The 21,965-nt window shown below is 44.5% G+C and overlaps 1 protein-coding gene across 1 annotated transcript in view; it reads right to left on the bottom strand.

The window, feature by feature from the left end:
- LAMA1 (laminin subunit alpha 1) overlaps window positions 1–21,965 on the bottom strand; it is a gene marked incomplete at both ends in the record, with an annotated part of 159,632 nt that overhangs the window by 75,675 nt on the left and 61,992 nt on the right. The window contains 11 exons of the mRNA XM_082667870.1: window positions 26–153; window positions 4,282–4,392; window positions 6,797–6,908; window positions 7,666–7,877; window positions 8,661–8,762; window positions 10,409–10,582; window positions 11,599–11,739; window positions 12,685–12,845; window positions 14,998–15,103; window positions 15,764–15,942; window positions 16,837–16,954. Of these exons, the coding sequence (XP_082523996.1) occupies window positions 26–153; window positions 4,282–4,392; window positions 6,797–6,908; window positions 7,666–7,877; window positions 8,661–8,762; window positions 10,409–10,582; window positions 11,599–11,739; window positions 12,685–12,845; window positions 14,998–15,103; window positions 15,764–15,942; window positions 16,837–16,954 (1,544 nt within the window). The remainder of the gene's footprint in view (window positions 1–25; window positions 154–4,281; window positions 4,393–6,796; window positions 6,909–7,665; window positions 7,878–8,660; window positions 8,763–10,408; window positions 10,583–11,598; window positions 11,740–12,684; window positions 12,846–14,997; window positions 15,104–15,763; window positions 15,943–16,836; window positions 16,955–21,965) is intronic.

Genomic DNA, 21,965 nt, shown 5'->3' with positions numbered 1-21,965 from the left:
CGGCTGGTGGAGGAGCCCGGCTTACTTGTTGGAGGCCGTGGAGAGCGGGCAGGCACACGGCTGGCAGTCCCCAGGGGTTCCTCGGGAAGGCAGCCCGTAGAAGCCGGGCAGGCAGCGCTCGCAGCGGTCCCCGGTGGTGTTGTGCTGGCATGCCTAGGACACACGCATGGAAAGAAGACTCGGCTCAGGCCTCCTTAAAGGAATCTCAGGTTCACCTTCAAACAACCTGAAGTCCAAGTGAAGAAAAAAGGCAAAACGCTAAAGCAAGTCACCAAACTCTCTTATATGAGGAGGAGTTGCCTGTTTCCAGATCCGCTAATAAAAATTTTTAATTTATGTAAACGGGAAGCATAAGACCTTTCATTTCCAACCGTGTCAGAGTAACTGGCAGCAGACTTGCTCTCTGTAGGGACGGAATACAATACATCAAAGAGCTGCTCTCAGACCCCAGACAGCGGAGATGCAGGATGTGCAGGGAAGGGAGACAGCGGGATGGGTCCTGCAACTGCATGTCTTTCCCCCTGGAGACAGTCCAGGAAATCCTGAATTTATACTACGGCATGGAGAACATCGGAAATGGTAAATACATGAATAAGTACGAAAGATTTCTTATCCTCATTTAAAACACCTCTTTAGAGAGTGAAATTACCCTGCGTCAGGTGTAGGAGGTGTGCGAGAGACGGGCCCCCGGGCGGCTCCTCTCCTGCCCGTTCCTTCCAGGCCCCTCTTCTCCCCTGGCTTGGTCTCCCTATTGCCCCCACCTGGTGCTGATGCCACCCAGAGCTCTCCCCTACAACCTCTGCCCTCCCCTGCCCGTACTCCCAGCCCCAGCCCCAACTGTGGGCCCTCTCCTCTCACTTCCTCTCCCTTGGGGTCTTCCATGTCCTTTTATACCCCTTCTCTTAAAGCCACTCATTTTACACACATTTACTGGACATTTTTCATCTGACTATTCAAATAATATTTCCAGTTGTTAACTACATACTTTTCTATCATTCCTGAGGTTGATAAAAGTTTTCCCATCTGTTCCATTTAATTGTGTTGCATCCTCTATATCACGGTTTCACCAGTTTTATTTAGGGTCATCCCAGACCAGAGCTTCCAAATTTGAATGTGTATACAGATCATGTGGGTTAAATGTTGACTCTGATGCTGCAGGTCTGCGATTTTGAGTTTCTAAAAAAGCTTCCAGATGACGCCCATGCGCTTTTCTTTTTTTCTTTTCATCCCTCATATGACCTTGGTTTTGATCATTAACCCAAATCTACGCAAAATGCAACCGGCCTTGGTAAAGAGCTACATGGTTGTGCTAAAAGAATTATGCAAAATAATTAGTTTCGTTAAAATCTATTTGATTAAGCTCAACTGCAAATGTCTCTGATTTGCTTTCTTTCCTCAAAGGGCCAGACTGGGTCTTCTTTCTCTTTGGGAAAACTACAATGTAGTTCTGTTGAAAAACCTGCTGAAGGTCTGTTTCAATGCTTTCTCAGGCAGGCGCCAACACCCCTTTAAGTGATGATCCCTGTTGGTGGATCTGGAACGTGAAGGGATAGGAATGCTCATCTCCTTGGGGAGTGAGCACATCTTCTCTTGATTGGAAAAGGAAAAACCAGGAGGGCCCAAGACATGCACAACTGCATTTTATGCCCCTGTCTTTCCAAAGAAAAGAAATTGATTCCTCCTTGGAGTAAGAGCAGAGAGAGCTCAGAGAAAATAGTGAGGACACAGGTAAACTGTGGACTCTGGGTGGCTGTGATGTGTCAGCATGGGGTCACTAATTGTAACAAATGCACGACTCTGGGGCGGGGGGGATGTTGATAATGGAGGCGTATGAGCATGGGTGCCCACAGGGGGTAGATCGGAAATCTCTATACCTTCTTCTCAATTTCACTGTAAACCTAAAACTACTCTAAAAATAGTCTTTAAAAAAAGACAAGAATAGGAGCACTAAGAACAACTGGAAACTTCTCTCTAATAAAATGTATATAAGGAGTCAACCCCTAGAATCTAGATAACTATATACAAGGCCAGGGGCTAGTTACAGCTATGCTAAAGGAAGAATTAAAGGTTTCTTTTTAAAATAGAATTTAAAAAGCAAAGCAGATTAAACAGATAAGTGATCTTACAAGTTTTTATATTTCCCTGTATTCCAATCTAAATTTTATTACTTTTCTCCTTTAATTACTTAAAAAAGGAAAAAAAATAATTTTACAGCAGAAAAACCTGGCAGAGACTCCCTTATCCCAGTGACCCAGGCTAATTAACATCCCCCAGAAGCAGCCAGTGGCATCACGGACCCTGACAGCACACACTGGGAGGGCACGTCACCTCAAGGTCCTCTCACCAAAAATGGATAACCTCAACCTCACCACGAGAAAGTGGACCAGCTCCAGCGGAGGGACAGTCCACAGAAGGTCCGAAGATCTCAAATGTGCCCTAGTCCTGAAAACCAGGAACTGTCACAGCCTGAAGGAGGCAAAGCCTCCTCATACTAAATGCAGTATGGGACGGTAGGTTTGATGCTGGAAAGGAAAAGGATGAAACCTGAATGGAATCTGACATTTAGTTGATGGGACTGTGCCATGTTAATTTCTGAGTTTTGATAACCATACAGATTGTGTAAGATGAGCATCCGGGGAAACAGGGCGATGCTCACACGGGAACCCTCTATCCTATTTTTCTAACCTTTCTGTAAATCTAAAATTATTCCTTAAAAAATTTTACACTATAAAAATTATTATCTTCTATACTTAGAGCTTTAAGGCTATTTAGCATCTTCACTTTCACAGGAGAATATATTTTTGGAAATATATATTAACAGAAGCACGTGCAAATCTTCCAGCCTGCCTGTCACTAAAGCCATAGGTGGTACAATCACGACCTGCTGACCACCCCCAAGTGCTGGCAGAGGCCTCCAAACCCAAATGGCAGGGGGAGAGAGGTTTTAAAAAAGCAGCGACCAGGACTTCCCTGGTGGTGCAGTGGTTAAGAATCTGCCTGCCAATGCAGGGTACACGGGTTCGATCCCTGGTCCAGGAAGATCCTACGTGCCGCAGAGCAACTAAGTCCGTGAGCCACAACTACTGAGCCCACACGTCACAACTACTGAAGCCCAAGCACGTAGAGTCCGTGCTCTGCAATAAGAGAAGCCACCACAATGAGAGGCCCATGCACCGCAACTAAGAGTAGCCACTGCTCGCCGCAACTAGAGAAAGCCCGCGCACAGCAACGAAGACCCAACACAGCCAAATAAATAAATTAAAAAAAAAAAAAAAAAGCAGCGACCTCCCTTCCTTGTGGGAAGTTACACCTGAGGAACTTATTCTGGAGGGACCGAGTAGGCGTGCAAACATCATTCCACGCCATCCTACAGACGCTTCACTTACAGAACAAAGACACTGACAAAGAACAAAACAAAACAAAAGCTGTACTTGCAGAGAAAAAGAAAAATTAGGCTCTAGAGAGAAAAAGCAATCAGCGGCATCATGCCGATATCTTCCCCATGGGTCTGATCGTTTATTTTTCCTAACCCTGTGACTCAATCAAGCTCTTTTGGAAAAAGCATGATCCTTTCCCTGTGCAGTGAATAGGGTTCAGCTGATGCATTCACTCCATCTCTGAGCAGTGAATCCACTAGAACCCAGGAGTGTGGCCTGGCTCCCAGGCATAAGAGCCTAAAAGAATTCCTGACTGAAGTTAAAAAACAAGTCTTGCCCTGTATCTGCCCCAAAGTTCATTCTCAAGATTAACTACATATTTGCTAAGCCCTATTTCAACTCCAACTGCATGAAAGAGGTACTTGTTTGCAGAGTTTATCTGAACTAACATCTATGAAGCATTATATATTATACAAAAGAGTGAGATTATTAGAAATTTTTTTTATTCCTCTTACGATATACTATGTAACATAATGTTAAAATCTACTAGCACTTGCGTTTAAAAGATCTGATGATCCTTTTTATTTAATCAGTGGTCGTTTTCTCCCTTTATATTGCTTTTTAATCTTGCAAAGTAAATCATTACTTATTGTTCTAATAAAAAACCTGCAATGAAATCATACATCTTTTTTCTGCTATCACCAAAGCAACTTTTCTTCACAAAAAAAAGAAGGAAAAAAGCAGGAAACATTTTATGACTTAAACTTAAACCTGCAGATTTCCTCTAGGGTCCACAAGGGCAGGGATATTCCCTGTGGAGGAAGCTTCCTTTTTAATCACTTCTGTACAGTGAGGGCTTCAGGGTGGGAGGAGGGCGTGCACTCAAGGTCTCAGCCAGACTCACAAAGCAAACGCCATGAACGTCACACTCAGCTGCATGGCCGTGGCATTCACAGGGCTGACAGATTCCTCCAAAGAGTATTCCATCCACGCGGTAATAGCCAGGGAGACAGGACTGCAAAAGAAGGACGGGTGACTGTCCAGGTTAAGGCAAATTTACAAAAAACGCAAATCATCTTCTTCCCAGTACGTTAGAATCATAAACCGCTCAATTTTCCATGAATGGAAACTTATTTTTTTTGCCCAAACGTGCCATAAAATGCACCCATATTAAGCATACGATTCAATGGGTTTTTTTTAGTAAGTTTACTGAGTTGTGCAACCATCACCATAATCCAGTTCCTTATATATTTTAAAGGTAGAAACATGCACACAAAAATGTAATGGCTATGCAATGAGTCAGCGTACATCATAGCAGTTTTCCACTGCAATATTCTTAGAAATCATGTAACAGCCTTTTAATCAAGGCTGTTTCAATCAAGGGGATTTATTTCTCTCAACACTTTTTCTGTTGCTTAAAATTTAGTAAATGTTGCCATCAAAGTGTTAAATGCAGGTCTGCGTCAAACGGCATCAGTTTAAGAGAGCAAACGTTGCAGGTGAGCTTCCCTCTGGCTATGCGCTGGACAGGCAACATGGGCGTTCAGGGGCAGGGAGCCACCTCGGACACTGTACTTCATGTCGCCCTTGTGACGACCCTGAGAAATCGGCTCTCTATCTGATAGACTCGGAATCCGGAACACGGCGCGTTAGCTACGGTCCATGGCACCCGTGCAGTGATTCCACACCAGGTGTGCACACCTCCAAGATCCATGTCCACGGGCTGCCCAGGGCCACAGCAGACAAGAAACACATCCAGAGTGCAGACCAGGGAGTAATTAATTTGGAGGTTGGCACACTCCCTTGGGGGCATGGGAGGAGGGGGTGTGGATGTGCCTTTTATTGTCCTAAGAATTCTTAAAGAGCATTTCATTATAGTAATAATATATAATGCCTTCATTCACACTGACCTTGGGAAAGTCCCCTGCCACCTCCCCCACGACCCCGCTCCGCAGCCAGACTCCCCCGGGGACAGCGGACTTGTCTACAGACAGGCACTGAGCAGGCAGCTGCCTGGGGGTCCGTGTTGCGGCTACAGGGCTCCCCCAAATTCCATTCCCAACCAGTAGCTGCCTGATTCTTTAAGTCAGCTTCTGAGTAACAGCTGGATAAAAGAATGAGTTCTTCTGCTTAACACAAACTCTTGCAAAGGCGTCTTGACCTGCCTGTGTGATGCTTGAGCCATCAACCCAAGCACACCAGCACTTCTGGGAACAAAGCCCCCCGCGCACTTGTTCTCTAGCAGCAGCTGCTTCCTGCTGTCCCCTCCCAGTCCAGCTGGCTGCGCTCCCACTTCCATGGTTGTCCCTGCTCTACCTGTCGCTCCCCTAAGCCCACATCCACATACTATGAGGTGGTCTGAGGGTCATTTATCCATTAAGCACTAGGCCCGCAGGGATTAGGACTTATGGACATTTGCTGGTCCTAAAAATAAATGAGATGTAAAAATAAGTTCATTGGTCCCAACCCTGTGGCCAAAAAAAATCTTGCAAAATATTTAAAATAGAAATAAAAATATTTAATTAAATATGTACACCACGAAGCTTTAGGCCAACTTTATTACCTACAAACCTAATATTATAGGTTAAATGCTCTCACTTTGTAAAAATGCTTGCCAAGAAATCACAGCCAATGACAAATGTTCACAATCACAGTCATGGGCTCATGAGGCGCAGGACCTCATGGCAATTAGCAGGGATGAAGTTCAATGACCACTTCCTAGCTGTGTGACCTTGGTCAAGTTACTTAACCTCTCTGTGTCTCCGTTTCCTAATCTACGGAACAGAAAGTATATGAAGGGCCTACCTCATAGGATTGTTGTAAGGATTAAATGAGGTAACATATGGAAGGGGCTCAGAATAGTGCCAAATGCATAGAAAGTTCTCAGTAAGAGAGAGTTACTATCAATATGTATGTCCAAATAATTTCAAAAAATATTTCAAAATTTTTAAGCGACAGATTACTTTCATCCATGACTGCAAGTATGGTTTCATATACTGCATATGTGAGGTAGAGCCCACCTAAGTAACATAGCCTGGGGCCATCAAAGGTCTCCAAAAAGGCCTGGCTTGTCTGAAGCTTTCCAGGGTCGCATGTTGGTAATTGGTAAATGTTCAAATACAATCAAATTCAATCCTCCTTAGAAATGCAAAATATGGCATGGGTGTCTCAACTTTCCTGTTGACTAAGCAGGACGGTGACACTTACTTAGAGTATTCCCAGATGCCCCAGAGGAATTAGATTTCCTTAAACAATGTATTTCCAATGTTCCAATAACCTCCAAAAGTCTGATGTTTAGAAACACTGGGTTTCCAAAGTTAAAATTCAAACACGCATTACGACATCACCTTCAATATGCTTTTCCCCCAACCCCGCAGGAAGGAGAAAAGGAAGAAGACGGGAAGGAGGAGGAGTGTTACCTCACAAGAGATGCCCGCATAGCCTTGGGGGCACTCGCAATGCTCCACCTCTGTGGCCAGGGACAGGTCTATAACGTTAGGGCTGGCTGTGTCCAGAGAGACAGAATCCAACCTGCAAACAAACAGGCAGGGCCGTTACAGGACTTACACACTCGCACACGGCATCTAACACCTCAAAGAAGACGAATTCCTAAGAAAGATTTAATTCAAACAAAATGGTGATGTGATTTTTGTAAGTAAGTAAAGATTTTCACAACAGGACACTTTCTGGGAGCTGTTCATTAGTCCCTGGAAATGCCTTGGACATTTGGTACAAGACGAGCTGCTGTCCATACACAGCCGTGGGAAGGCTCTGAGAAGCCCGTTCCGAAGAGTGAACTCCAGAACGAACCCATGCAGCTGAACTCTCTCTAGTGCAGAGAGACTGTCCTGAATGTGCAGTTCTGTTTGCTTTAGCTGCATCCAACATGTATGCTTAGCCTGGCATTGCCAGAAACTGACCTTCTCAGAGTAACAAAACGACTAAGGATGGACTCATGAGCTTAAATAGTTTGTGAAAACCTAAGACCATTAACATCAGGAGGGTGAAAACCAGATGCAACACAGTTAACAACTGTCACCTCATTGGGCATTTCTTAAAAATCCACCCTGAAAGTTTCTGATCCCAATGCCAAGTCTATCTCCTACTAGATACATTTGTCATGGACAACAACTGTTATGCCTTTGATAAAATTATAGTGATAAAAAATAATTCCAAGACAGTTCTGTTAGCTGTGTCCTTAAAATAATCAAGTAAAGTATATTCAGCTTAAAATTGTATGATAATAAAGACAAGATCACCTACGTTTTCCCTCCTTTTCAGTACACACCTGTAAAGAGCCATCTTTGCAGAATTGTAGTCGGCTCTGATCAAGAGATGTGTCACGTTGGCAAGCACGGTCATCAGCTGGTCGCGATCTACCTCCCTCCTGCTATGAAAATCTCGGAAGTGCTCAGGCACGAGTCTAACCACGTTCAAGTGCTCTTCATAGGGCTGCAATAACAGGCCCTCTGCCTGGGTCCTTAAAGTGAGCCCATTCCCCTAACATTTAAAAACAAGAGGAAATATATTCATAATTCAATTTCATGATCAAACACTAAAAGCAGATTTTGTATTCAGCCACGTGGCTTTTCAGTTGTGTGCAGGTTTTTGGCAAACGTGTAATGATGTCCATAGCCCTTGGTCCAGAACGACCAGAGAAAACGTATCACTATCTTCCTCTCAGAGGGATTCGGATAAGTCTAAAGACTGTGCCTGTGCTGGGATCTCAGAAAAGAGACAGTCATGCACTAGCCCACAGTTTCCCTCAAAGCAACCAATCTGACACCTCTAATCTTTTTTTTAATTGAAGCATAGTTGATTTACAGTGTTTCAGGGGTACAGCAAAGGCCAAGGCCTTGCTGGGTCTTTTTGTGATGGGAGTGTGGAAACAGGGACAGAGGTGGAGGACAAAAATGACAATGCATCTCCAGTTCCCACACAGCCAGGCACTGCTGCCTAGTCATTCACATGGGGAGGATGCTACAGGAGGGGAGGAGGGACCCAAAGGGCCTAAAAGGAAGTCCCAACATCGAGGAAAAACTCCTCTCCCTCTAAATTGTGAATAGACAGGTCAGCTACAGGAGCAAGCGAAGAGCTACAGGTGCTGCCCTGAGGCAATTCTGGAAATTCCCAGTCTCAGCGGAGTCCAGACGGGCAAAGCACCGCTGAATGGCCACCTGGCCCTGAGCTCCTGCCACTACGGCCTCGCTTAGCCACCTTCAGTCATAAAACTGCTGCCCCACGAAGCCCTCGGCTCTAGCGAACCGATGCGAAAGCAATTACCTTAATGATGACGTCGGCGTGAGACATGGGGTCACCGTCCGCCATCTCCACTGGGACCTCGTAAGACACCGTGTACTTCAGGAATCCACCAAACGCCGTCAGCTGGAATGTTTAAGTGACAATGAGCACGGAGGGGAAGGATCATAGCCCTTGGCAAGGGGACACGGTCACTAGGATCCACCTGGCAACAACTAGGCTGCGAGGTGTCCCAGAGGCCACAATATGTAAGGATTTCACATTAAAGGCAGTGGAAAGGAAGCACGTTATACGAATGTTCTGTTTAACTGATACCATGAAATGTAGGATACTGTCTAAATGCACAGAAAAAAATGTACTGCTCCTTAGAGATCCCGAGGTAAATTACTCTGAACTTGTGCTAGTCCCACGATAGACCTTTATTTCACTTAAGGACTTTAGGGGGCAGGGAGTGTGATCCAGGACTACAACCTCAACACTGGGGCTCACCGCCCTGCTTATAGGACGGCAACAGCAACACGTGTGATCAGCTAAAGGAAGGACTAAGGATTTCCTTCCTGATCAGACATCCTTTAATGTAAAAGAGAGATTTTCTTTCTGCCAGCTATGGTACAACGTTCAGAATCCAATCTTTGCACCATAAAATTGGAGAGGTGCTCCCCAGACATGAAAACAAAACTATTGAATTTTGGTGATAAGATCCCATTCTAAATAGAAAATGTCTTCTAAGATTATAATTTGATGGGAAAAGTAATCATTTTCAAAAATAAACACTACTGGGCTTCCCTGGTGGCGCAGTGGTTGAGAGTCTGCCTGCCGATGCAGGGGACACAGGTTCGTGCCCTGGTCCAGGAAGATCCCACATGCCGCGGAGCGGCTGGGCCCGTGAGCCATGGCCACTGAGCCTGCGCGTCCGGAGCCTGTGCTCCGCAACGGGAGAGGCCACAAGAGTGAGAGGCCCGTGTACCGAAAAAAATAAAAAATAAAAAAAATAAACACTACTTAAATATACACAAAACAGCTATAAAATTAAAATATAACCAACAAATTAACTGGAAACGTACCATGGTACGAGACCTACACTACATATACCATGACTTCAAACAAACCAAAGGCCTGGATAAGGTGAGCAGGGAGCTGTAGGTATTGAGAGAGATTCCATTGGATATATTTTCAGATCGATCAGAGTCTGGAGGGAAGCTGCCTAATTGGTGAGGAGGGACAGGACCATGTCATTGAAGGGAGAGGTTAAATCGTAGCCACCAACTTCCCACTTTGTGGAATCACCTTTGAGCGTTTTCTTACAGTGGAAAGTATTCTACCTGTTCTTAAACACGCACTTCACGTGAGCAACAAGCATAATAAAGAAGAAGGGGGCAGTGCAAGGGTTCCTGCACACCTTTCCCAGGGGTGTTCTATACGCCAGGTAAGACAGGTACACGGCTGGCTCCACAGGGCAGGGATGCGAGGGACCTTCACAAAGGCCCAGGTGACCCAGGAACCCAGAGCAAAACAGAAGGTCTGTCAGGGAGGGGACAAGATTTCATACAACAGACCACCTTCGACGGGGCCAAGAAAGACATAGGTTCATATTTTAAAGATGCAGTAAAGTCTAACAAGGATAAAAAGACCGTGTGAGTCAGGTGTCAGTAAACGCTGTGTGATATTCTGCTAAACTCAAAAAAGACCAACGACAGTACTTGAAAAGCCAACACAAGGTCTTCCTTAATGTGCTCTGAGATCTCTGCCCCAGACACCGGCCCTGGAAGTACCTTGTTTCCCAGGTAGGCCTCCGGGGCCGACCAGTAATACTGGGAGGTCAGCCTCTGCACCACCGCCGAGCTGTTGATGCTGATCTGGTGACGCCCACCCAGCATGTCCTGCTGGGACCGGAGCTGGCTGGAACTGACCAAGTCGGTGACCAGCCAGCCGGACATATCTTTCACCTTAAAAAAGATCCAAGAATTTTAGAACATGAAATTGAAGTCACCTTAGGTTTCACCCAGCCCAGTGTTAGTATCTTCACCGTGAAGGGACAGACCCAGAAAGCACGGCGAGGACGGAGCTAACACACGGTGGCCCTTGCACTCGTCAAAGGACCCGGAAAACCTGAGAACGAGTCACACGTCCCCCAAACCCAGGTCAATTAGAAGCAAATAATGAGCAAAACCATAAAGGCCACGGGTATATAACTTAGATTAAAAAACAGCAAAGAACTCAATAAACGCATTGAACACAGTGTCTCTGGCTAACTCTGACTTCGTTGTTGCCCCCTGCTTCTTAGCCAAATGCCAAAAACCGTATAAAACGACCTCCAGATCCTATCCTCCCAATTTGTCATCTACATAGAGATGACAGGAGATCACGCACAGGAACGCACCCCATTCTCAAGTACTGATCCGAATCCCTCCTCCCCATACGCTGGTGAGGAGGGAGGAGGGAGGAGAGGAGGGAGGGTCAGGGACTAGCCCTAACCTCCAGCCATCACCCTGTCCTCCCTAGAACCCACTCAGCACTCACCCAGAACTCGTTCCCCCAGAATTCTCGATTCCCCAAACAAAGGGAGTACCTGCCTCTCCTCATAAACTGTGCCACCTGCTGCGTTCCCACCTCGCCTGCTTCTTCGAGCTAGAAAATTCTGCATGTCCCCAGGTCCTGCTATGCTTCCCGGCCTGAGACCGGGGTGGGGCTGGTGGGGTAAGATTTGACCCCACAACTCCATGCATTTCCCCACAGAAGAAATTTACACACGATGCATTCTGCAATGCCGCAGCATCCTATTGCTTCCATAGGAAAATGTATGAGGGAACAAACACATGATCTAAGAATTTTAGTGACACTTTGGTAAGTGGGCAGCCTTTGATCCACGTCGACGTCGGTCCAAAGGATGAGAGTGGTGTTACAGAAAAGACAGCCTCATCGCTTTCTGACACAGTTCCTGGCTCTCAAAGGATTCCCTCACCTGACTGATTGGCCAGGAGAGGCTGTCGCAAACGTCAGAGACACCAAAGCAGAAGCATTCCGAGCAGCCCTGGGGGTTCCTTTCCTCCAAGTTATAGAATCCTGGTTTGCATCGATCACAATGTTTCCCCTCAACATTCTCCTGCAAATTGGAGTAAAAAGTTAGCTTTTGAAACCAATAGGTAGGCAGACTACAATGACATTAACATGACATTAGCAAGAAAGATGTCTGGCGATCCAGAGACACAGGTAAACAAAAAGACACTCAAAGTCAATGCGAAGCCTCATGATGTCACGATTTCCAGATAGTCTGAAATACGTATCATTTGATTTTCTAGTCAAGACTGAGGCTAGGGATCTTAGAGCTCGGTCCTCATATTTAAATGGCTTTTTCGTGTTGCTTTGTTTTAAATCTTTTATGTCTGCAGATCTTTCAAGCATTTTAAAATCTGAAGAGGACTATGTAATTGTCTTGTTAATAAATGCTCAAGATAATTTTCCATCGTATGTAACGTACCTAAGACTCTGCTTACATGGGAAGGAACACAAGACACAGCTGGAAGTCCGCTGAATTACGGGGAGATGGTTATTAGTGTCAGATAGCCAGAAAACGCCTCCCTGGTACCAGATTCATGCATTTCTTATCATTGTTCAATTCCTTTTTAAGAGAAGTCCAAAAGAATCTATCTGCCTTTAATTAATGTTCTTAGAAATGTAGTGTTTACTTGCTTCTCCTCTAAACATAAAGCTTAAAAAGGATGTCACAGAAGAGGCATTAGGCCAAGGCCTAAGAAAAGCAGTATTTGGTTTCAACCAGGAAGTCACAGAAATACTTCTGGAGTATCTGGCCATCACCCAGAAGGCACCAAAAAAGAAAATCAGGTGCCCATCTAAGTCCAAGGATATATTCTCTGGCCAGTTCACTGTGACATAATGTCATGCTTCTCAGGAAGGCTCAGGGGAAGGGAGAGTTCCACTTTCACCTCGATGCTTTGCTTAGGACCTGATCATCTGAGCCAACGAAATGCATCCCATTTTCAGGACATCTCAAAGGAAACTCTGGGGCAGCTTTAACCTCCACACATACCTTACAGAGACAAGCCTCGGAGCAGGGTTCCTCATTCACGCTGCCGGCTGGGTTACAGTCACAGGGCACACACGCAGGGTAACCCTTATAACCAAACTGGCAGCGATCACATTTTTCTCCTGCGTAACCTTCCTTGCACGGACACTGACCCGGCCACTTCCCTGCGAAGAAAAATGGCAAAATGACCCAACAGGAAGGTAAAAGAGGTTTAAAGCAGGGGTTGGCCAACTATTTCTATAAAGGGTCAGCGAGTAAATATTTTAGGCTTTCTGGCCAGAGACTCTGTTGCAACTATTCAACTTTGCCCGTATTGCTTGAAAGCAGCCACAGATGATACATAAATAGATGGGTACAGCTTTATTTATAAAAAACAGTGGTGCCAGATATGGCCCATAGACCATAGTTTGACAACTCCTGGTTTAAAGAAAGAACAAGACAGATGGAAAGCACAGAGGCTGGTGGGAATGTAAAATGGTGCAGAAGCTTTGCAAAAACATTTAGTACTTCTTCAAAATGCTAAGCATAGTGTGACCATAAGATCCAGCAATACCATACCTAAGTATTTAGCCAAGAAAAATGGAAACACACATCCTCCCAAAAACTTGTACATAAATGTTTGTAGCAGCATTATTCACAATAGACAAAAAGTCAAAACCACCCAAATATTCATCAACCGATGAGTGGATAAGTTAAACGTGCATGCAATGGAGTATTATTCAGCAATCAAAAGCACTGAAGTACTGACACGTGCTACATGGATGAACCCTGAAAACATTATGCTCCGTGAAAGAAGCCAGTCACTAAAGACCACATAGTGTATGGTTCTATTTATACGAAATGGCCAGAATAAGCAAATCTCTAGAGAAAAATTACATCCGTGGCTGCCTAGAGCTTGGAGCTGGGGCAAAGGGATGGAGGAAAACAGGCAACAACTGCCAGTGGGGAAGGGGTTTCTTTATGGGGAGATGAAAATGTACCAATATTGGATTGTGGTGATGGCTGCACCCATGAATATGCCGAAACACGATGAATTGTACACTTTAAATGGGTGTACTGTATGGTAGTCAATCATATCACAAAATCAAGCTTTCTTTTTTTTTTAAAGCACATAAGCCAGTGGTGGAGGACAATAAGCACTGTCTTTGCTTCTAATGCCAGCTTTGAAAGTTGTGTACTCTTGGCCAAGGTTCTTAAGTACTCTGAGCTACAGTTTCCTTGCCTATAAATTGGGTAAAATAATTTTTATTGGCCATGATTTGAAGTCGAAATGAGGGATTCCCTGGTGGCGCAGTGGTTGAGAGTCCGCCTGCTGATGCAGGGGACATGGGTTCGTGCCCCGGTCCGGGAAGATCCCACATGCCGCAGAGCGGCTGGGCCCGTGAGCCATGGCCGCTGAGCCTGCGCATCCGGAGCCTGTGCTTCGCAACGGGAGAGGCCACAGTAGTGAGAGGCCCGCGTACCCCCCCCACAAAAAAAAAGTTGAAATGATATATATTTGAAAATGAACCCAATCAAGGGTGATTGTCATCAGCCCCAGCATCTCATCACGCGTTGCGGGTAAGAATCAACTCCCTCCTGTAATTTACCCTCCCCCTTGTCAGCAGGGCCCACAGACAGCACATCCCTCCCTGCTGAGCAATATCCATCCTCACTGCTAGTGATGGGGCACTGGAGGGGGTCACAGGGGTCTCTGGACAGATGCCACCTCCTCAGGAGACTCTGGTATTTGCAAGTCCATTTGCCAGTTTTTGAAATGGAAAGAACACTGACATTTACAAAGTTAACTGGGGGATCTGATTGCTTTGTGGGAGGATGTATGCTAAAGGCTCTGCATGTCTTCTGAGCGCTAAGTAGAGTGATTGCTATTTACTGTTTCACGTATGACTTGAAACCGAGCCTTATTTCCTCTTTCGTCAAAAGCTAATTAACCTCTCAAATGTCATTTCATTGTCCCAACATTGCCATTTCCACCCTCTACCTCCCTCCCATCACGATTCCTAATTTTGCTTTATGCCCAGGGCACCGATTCCTACCTGGCTTTATATTATTTATGTACTTGTTCGTTTATTGTCTGCTTGTGAGCAGGGACCTTGGTCATCTTGTTCGAGGATATATATGTTCCTAGGTCCTAGAAAACTGCCTGACACGTAGTAGGTGCTTAGTAAATATTTGGTGAGTGAAACAATCAATAGAGAATCACACCACTAAATTATTACACAATGGTAACAGTCTCACTAGGTACAAATCTTACACACATACACACACACACACACACAAATCAATTACAAGCACAAAAATGAATCAAGTACTCACCTCTGTGTAAGTCAGAATGAAGGTCATTCTTAATACAGACAGAACTGAGGGACCCCAGAGGGTCACAGTCACAGGGATGACAAGGGTTGTCATCATAAGGTGACACCTGAAAGGCAGAGGTTGCCCTAGATTATCTTGCTAGAAATAACAGCAATATTAGTATTAACATTGAGAATAATACCAATGACAAGGTATTGACTTTTTATCCAAGATGTGACTATCACAATGATTCTGTGTACCCAGTGGGTGTAGGTCAAGCCAGAAAAAAAGTGCAAACATCTTTTTGACAGTGACAGCAGCTGGCGTCATTAGCAAAGTGTCATCCTTCTTCATTATCACTGCTACCCGTCCCCTCACTCTGCCATCTCTTGGAGACATGTAGAAGCCTCTCCTATGACTTAGCCACCATGGGATTCCCGTGACAGCTACATATGGTGTCAACTGAGGAGTGAGCACTTCCTACTGGCAAGATACAGCTGCTTTAGTTATTGGCTGACTCTCCACAGGGACACTTACTATCACAAAACTCTGAGATGACGCAGCCAGTAGACCCACAATTCAAGTTAAGTAATGGTGAACATCCTACCCTGAGCAAGAAAACAGGATGGATAGAGCAGGAAACTGATATCTGAAGAACACTACCAGCATATTGTAAGAATACAGATGAAATGTTGCAAAAGGAAATGTCTTCAATACAGAGACTGATGCGTGGCGGCCTGAATGTCTTTTCTACCGCAAAGCTGGGCGACAGTTGAGGCGCTCTTACCCTGTGTGGTCTGTAATATCCATCCACGCAGGTTTCACAGTTGATGCCCATGGTTTTCTGCAGGCAATCAATACAAACCCCTCCTCCTCTGAATTGTCCGGCAGTATTCAGACTTCTCTTCTGATTCGCCACATTTTCATCATAGTAACAGTCTTTGGCTTTATTGTGGCAATTGCATTCTAGGAAAATATTTTAACATCTCAATTAATACAGATACCGTGGCCTAGATAAAGAAAAGCCTTCCCTCCTTTAGTAAATTTTGATGACTATAAATTAAATTAAAATTATAGAAGTCATTTTAGTAGCAATCTTTCAGAGGCATTGGGGAGTAGCTATCTGAATTATACGTATGCATATCCACTTGATTCATCAACCTGTCTTCTGGGATCATATCTTGCAGAAGCACTTGCTCACTTGTCAATGACAAAGGTGAATTACTGCACCATTGCTTGTGTTAACAAAGGACTTGTAACAAGCAAAATACCACGGGTAGGTAGCTGTTTTGATTATGTTACATCCATATAATGGAGTTCAGTGCAACTGCTTTTAAAACAGCATTTCATAGTGTTAATATGGAGATGTTTCATTTAAGATATATTGTTAAATATAAAAGTAATGCATAGAATGGCACGCATAGCACATCAGGTTCTGTGTACAAACAGTGTGATGTGTTGGAATATACTAACTTATGCTTTACTTGTAAAAACATTTCAGGAAGAACCTACCAGGAAATAATAAAAAGTAGGAAGGATGGAAACAGAAATATATAAATATACTTTTATATACTGTAGATATTGGAACCTTGTGAATATATTGCCTATTTAAAATTTAAATCCAAATTTATAAAGAATAAATTAATATATGGGAAGTGGAATCTTAGAGAAATAGCAAATTGATAATCAATGCATTCGGGTCTCAATCCTTTAAATTTTATTAAGGTAGTCTGCCTCTTTGTGAACTACTTGAATAACTAAGAAAACCAGTTATTTACTACTTACAGATGTTAAGTCACCATAAACTGAAGCATATGAAGGGGGAAAACTTCACATCCTTGCAATTCTCAGTGAACTTACCTTCACACGTGTTACCAGAGGAAACAGTGCCGGGCCTCCAGGGCTGCTGACGGTACCCAGGACAACACCGATTGCAGCTGTCACCACACGTATTATGTTCACACTGACACTGGAATTTCTAGGCGTAAAGAATATAAAATTGCATCTGAAAATTTACCTGTATGTTTTTCTTAATTTTATTTAGGAAGAACCCATCACAGTCAAATACACAGCAAGAGTTTACAATCAAGCAAACTAGCATTTAATTTTTAGAGAAAAAAAAAAACATATGACCTGGTTACAAACAGAAATGAGAAGGAATAAACCAAAACTAACATATGGCTTAACAAAAAAGAACTTTTCAAAAGAGACACATTGACCTGAAAGGTTTGGAAGCTCCTACTAGTAACTTTCTTGATACTCATCTCTGTTTTTTCAGCAATAATAAAAGTCCTAGGCTTCCCTGGTGGTGCAGTGGTTAAGAATCCGCCTGCCAATGCAGAGGACACAGGTTCGATCCCTGGTCCAGGAAGATCTCACATGCCACGGAGGAACTAAGCCCGTGCACCACAACTACTGAGCCTGTGCTCTAGAGCCCGTAAGCCACAACTACTGAGACCGCAAGCCACAACAACTGAGCCCAGGTACCCCAACTACTGAAGCCCGCGCGCCGAGAGCCTGTGCTTCGCAACAAGAGAAGCCACCGCAATGAGAAGCCCACGCACCAAAAGGAAGAGTAGCCCCTGCTTGCCGCAACTAGAGAAAGCCCATGTGCAGCAACAAAGACCCAACGCAGCCAAAAATAAATAAACAAAAATTAAAAAAAAAAATCCGATTCAGGAGTTAAATTATTACGAAGATTGGGTAAAAATAAGTAGCTTCGTGTAAGTTTTAAAAGAAGAAAAGAGGATGCCTTCTTCTTCACTTAATACTACGTTAAAAGAGGGAAACTTTATTTTACCTTGATTTACCACCACAAAAAAAGAAAGAGGGTGAAGTCAGAAGAAGCGGAATCCTTCTTTTAAAAAGTATAGCAGACGAGGGAAAGATGGCGGAAAGACGAGGGGAAGATGGCGGAGAGACGAGGGGAAGATGGCGGAGAGACGAGGGGAAGATGGCGGAGAGACGAGGGGAAGATGGCGGAGAGACGAGGGGAAGATGGCGGAAGAGTAAGACGCGGAGATCACCTTCCTCCCCACAGATACACCAGAAATACATCTACACGTGGAACAACTCCTACAGAACACCTTCTGAACGCTGGCAGAAGACCTCAGACCTCCCAAAAGGCAAGAAACTCCCCACGTACCTGGGTAGGGCAAAAGAAAAAACCGAGACAAAAGAATAGGGATGGGACCTGCACCAGTGGGAGGGAGCTGTGAAGGAGGAAAAGTTTCCACACACTAGGAAGCCCCTTCGTGGGCGGAGACTGCGGGTGGCGGAGGTCGGGGGAGCTTCGGAGCCGCGGAGGAGAGCGCAGCAACAGGGGTGCGGAGGGCAAAGCGGGGAGATTCCCGCACAGAGGATCAGGGCCGACCGGCACGCACCAGCCCGAGGCTTGTCTGCTCACCTGCCAGGGCGGGCGGGGCTGCGAGCTGAGGCTCGGGCTTTGGTCGGAGCGCAGGGAGAGGACTGGGGTTGGCGGCGTGAACACAGCCTGCAGGGGATTAGTGCACCACAGCTAGCCGGGAGAGAGTCCGGGAAAAGTCTGGACCTGCCGAAGAGGCAAGAGACTTTTTCTTCCCTCTTTGTTTCCTGGTGCGCAAGGAGAGGGGATTAAGAACGCTACTTAAAGGAGCTCCAGAGGCTGCGCGAGCCGCGGCTAAAAGCGCGGACCCCAGAGACGGGCATGAGACGCTAAGGCTGCTGCTTCCACCACCAAGAAGCCTGTGTGCGAGCACAGCTCACTATCCACACCTCCTTTCCGGGGAGCCTGTGCAGGCCCCCACTGCCAGGTTCCCAGGATCCAGGGACAACTTCCTCGGGAGAATGCACGGCGCCTCAGGCTGCTGCAACGTCACGCCGTCCTCTGCCGCAACGTCATGCCCTCCTCTGCCGCAACGTCATGCCGTCCTCTGCCGCAACGTCACGCCGTCCTCTGCCGCAACGTCATGCCGTCCTCTGCCGCCGCAGGCCCGCCCCGCACTCCGCGCCCCTCCCTCCTCCCGGCCTGAGTGAGCCAGAGCCCCCGAATCAGCGGCTCATTTAACCCCGTCCTGTCTGAGCGGAAAAACAGAAGCCCTCCAGCAACCTACATGCAGAGGCGGGGCCAAATCCAAAGCTGAGCCCCTGGGAGCTGTGAGAACAAAGAAGAGAAAGGGAAATCTCTCCCAGCAGCTTCAGAAGCAGCGGATTAAAGCTCCACAATCAACTTGATGTACCCTGCATCTGTGGAATAAATGAATAGACTAACGCATCATCCCAAATTGAAGAGGTGGACTTTGAGAGCAAGATTTATGATTTTTTCCCCTTTTCCTCTTTTTGTGAGTGTGTATGTGTATGCTTCTGTGTGAGATTTTGTCTGTATAGCTTTGCTTCCACCATTTGTACTAGAGTTCTATCCGTCCCTTTTTTTTCTTAATAATTAATTCTAATAACTTTTATTTTACTTTATCTTCTTTCTTTCTTTCTTTCTTTCTTTCTTTCTTTCTTTCTTTCTTTCTTTCTTTCTTTCCTTCCTTCCTTCTTTCCTTCCTTCCTTCCCTCCTTTAGAAAACAAATATTCCCAAATTGAGGAGGTGGACTTTGAGAGCAAGATTTATGATCTTTTCCCCTTTTCCTCTTTTTGTGAGTGTGTATGTGTATGCTTCTGTGTGAGATTTTGTCTATATAGCTTTGCTTCCACCATTTGTCCTAAGGTTCTATCCATCCGTTTTTGTTTTTCTTTACATTTTTTCTTAATAATTATATTTTAATTTAATAACTTTATATTTTACTTTATTTTACTTTATCTTCTTTCTTTCTTTTTTTCCTTCCTTCCTTCCTCCCACTGTCCCTCCCTCCCTCCCTCCTTTCTTTCTTTCTTTCCTTCTTTCCTTCTTTTCTTCTTTCTTTTTCTTCCTTCCTTCCTTCCTTCCTTCCCTCCTTTCTTTCTTTCTTTCTTTATTGCTACTTCTACTAATTCGTTCTCTCTACTTTTTCTCCCTTTTATTCTGAGCCATGTGGATGAAAGGCTCTTGGTGGTGCAGCCAGGAGTCAGTGCTGTGCCTCTGAGGTGGGAGAGCCAACTTCAGTACATTGGTCAGCAAGAGACCTCCCAGCTCCACATAATGTCAAATGGCGAAAATCTCCCAGATCTCCATCTCAACACCAGCACCCAGCTTCACTCAACGACCAGCAAGCTACAGTGCTGGACAACCTATGCCAAACAACTAGCAAAACAGGAACACAACCCCACCCATTAGCAGAGAGGCTGCCTAAAATCATAATAAGTCCACAGACATCCCAAAACACACCACCAGACATGAACCTGCCCACCAGAGAGACAAGATCCAGCCTCATCCACCAGAACACAGGCACTAGTCCCCTCCACCAGGAAGCACACACAACCCACTGAACCAATCTTAGCCACTGGGGACAGACACCAAAAACAACGGGAACTACGAACCTGCAGCCTGCGAAAAAGAGACCCCAAACACAGTAAGATAAGCAAAATGAGAAGACAGAAAAACACACCGCAGATGAAGGAGCAATATAAAAACCCACCAGAACTAACAAATGAAGAGTAAATAGGCAGTCTACCTGAAAAAGAATTCAGAATAATGATAGTAAAGATGATCCAAAATCTTGGAAATAGAATAGACAAAATGCAAGAAACACTTAACAAGGACCTAGAAGAACTAAAGATGAAACAAACAATGATGAACAACACAATAAATGAAATGGAAAATACTCTAGACGGGATCAATAGCAGAATAACTGAAGCAGAAGAACGGATAAGTGACCTGGAAGATAAAATAGTGGAAATAACTACTGCAGAACAGAATAAAGAAAAAAGAATGAAAAGAACTGAGGACAGTCTTAGAGACCTCTGGGACAACATTAAATGCACCAACATTCAAATTATAGGGGTTCCAGAAGAAGCAGAGAAAAAGAAAGGGACTGAGAAAATATTTGAAAAGATTATAATTGAAAACTTCCCTAATATGGGAAAGGAAATAGTTAATCAAGTCCAGGAAGCACAGAGAGTCCCATACAGGATAAATCCAAGGAGAAATATGCCAAGACACATATTAATCAAACTATCAAAAATTAAATACAAAGAAAAAATATTAAAAGCAGCAAGGGAAAAACAACAAATAACACACAAGGGAATCCCCATCAGGTTAACAGCTGATCTCTCAGCAGAAACTCTTAAAGCCAGAAGGGAGTGGCAGGACATATTTAAAGTGATGAAGGAGAAAAACCTGCAACCAAGATTACTCTACCCAGCAAGGATCTCATTCAGATTTGATGGAGAAATTAAAATCTTTACAGACAAGCAAAAGCTGAGAGAGTTCAGCACCACCAAACCAGCTGTACAACAAATGCTAAAGGAACTTCTCTAGGCAGGAAACACAAGAGAACGAAAAGACCTACAATAATGAACCCAAAGCAATTTAGAAAATGGGAATAGGAACATACATATCGATAACTGCCTTAAATGTAAATGGACTAAATGCTCCCACCAAAAGACACAGATTGGCTGAATGGATACAAAAACAAGACCTATATATATGCCGTCTACAAGAGACCCACTTCAGACATAGAGACACATACAGACTGAAAGTAAGGGGATGGAAAAAGACATTCCATGCAAATGGAAACCAAAAGAAAGCTGGAGTAGCAATTCTCATATCAGACAAAATAGAAATTAAATAGACTCTATTACAAGAAACAAAGAAGGACACTACATAATGATCAAGGGATCGATCCAAGAAGAAGATATAACAATTGTAAATATTTATGCACCCAACATAGGAGCACCTCAATACATAAGGCAAATACTAACAGCCATAAAAGGGGAAATCGACAGTAACACATTCATAGTAGGGGACTTTAACACCCCATTTTCACCAATGGACAGATCATCCAAAATGAAAATCAATAAGGAAACACAAGCTTTAAATGATACATTAAACAAGATGGACTTAATTGATATTTATAGGACACTC

The sequence above is a fragment of the Grampus griseus genome (assembly GCF_964374135.1).
Source record: "Grampus griseus genome assembly, chromosome: 12".
Lineage (NCBI taxonomy): Eukaryota > Metazoa > Chordata > Mammalia > Artiodactyla > Delphinidae > Grampus > Grampus griseus.
Note: the sequence above shows the minus strand (reverse complement) of the source record. Positions and strands in the feature narration are given on the sequence as shown.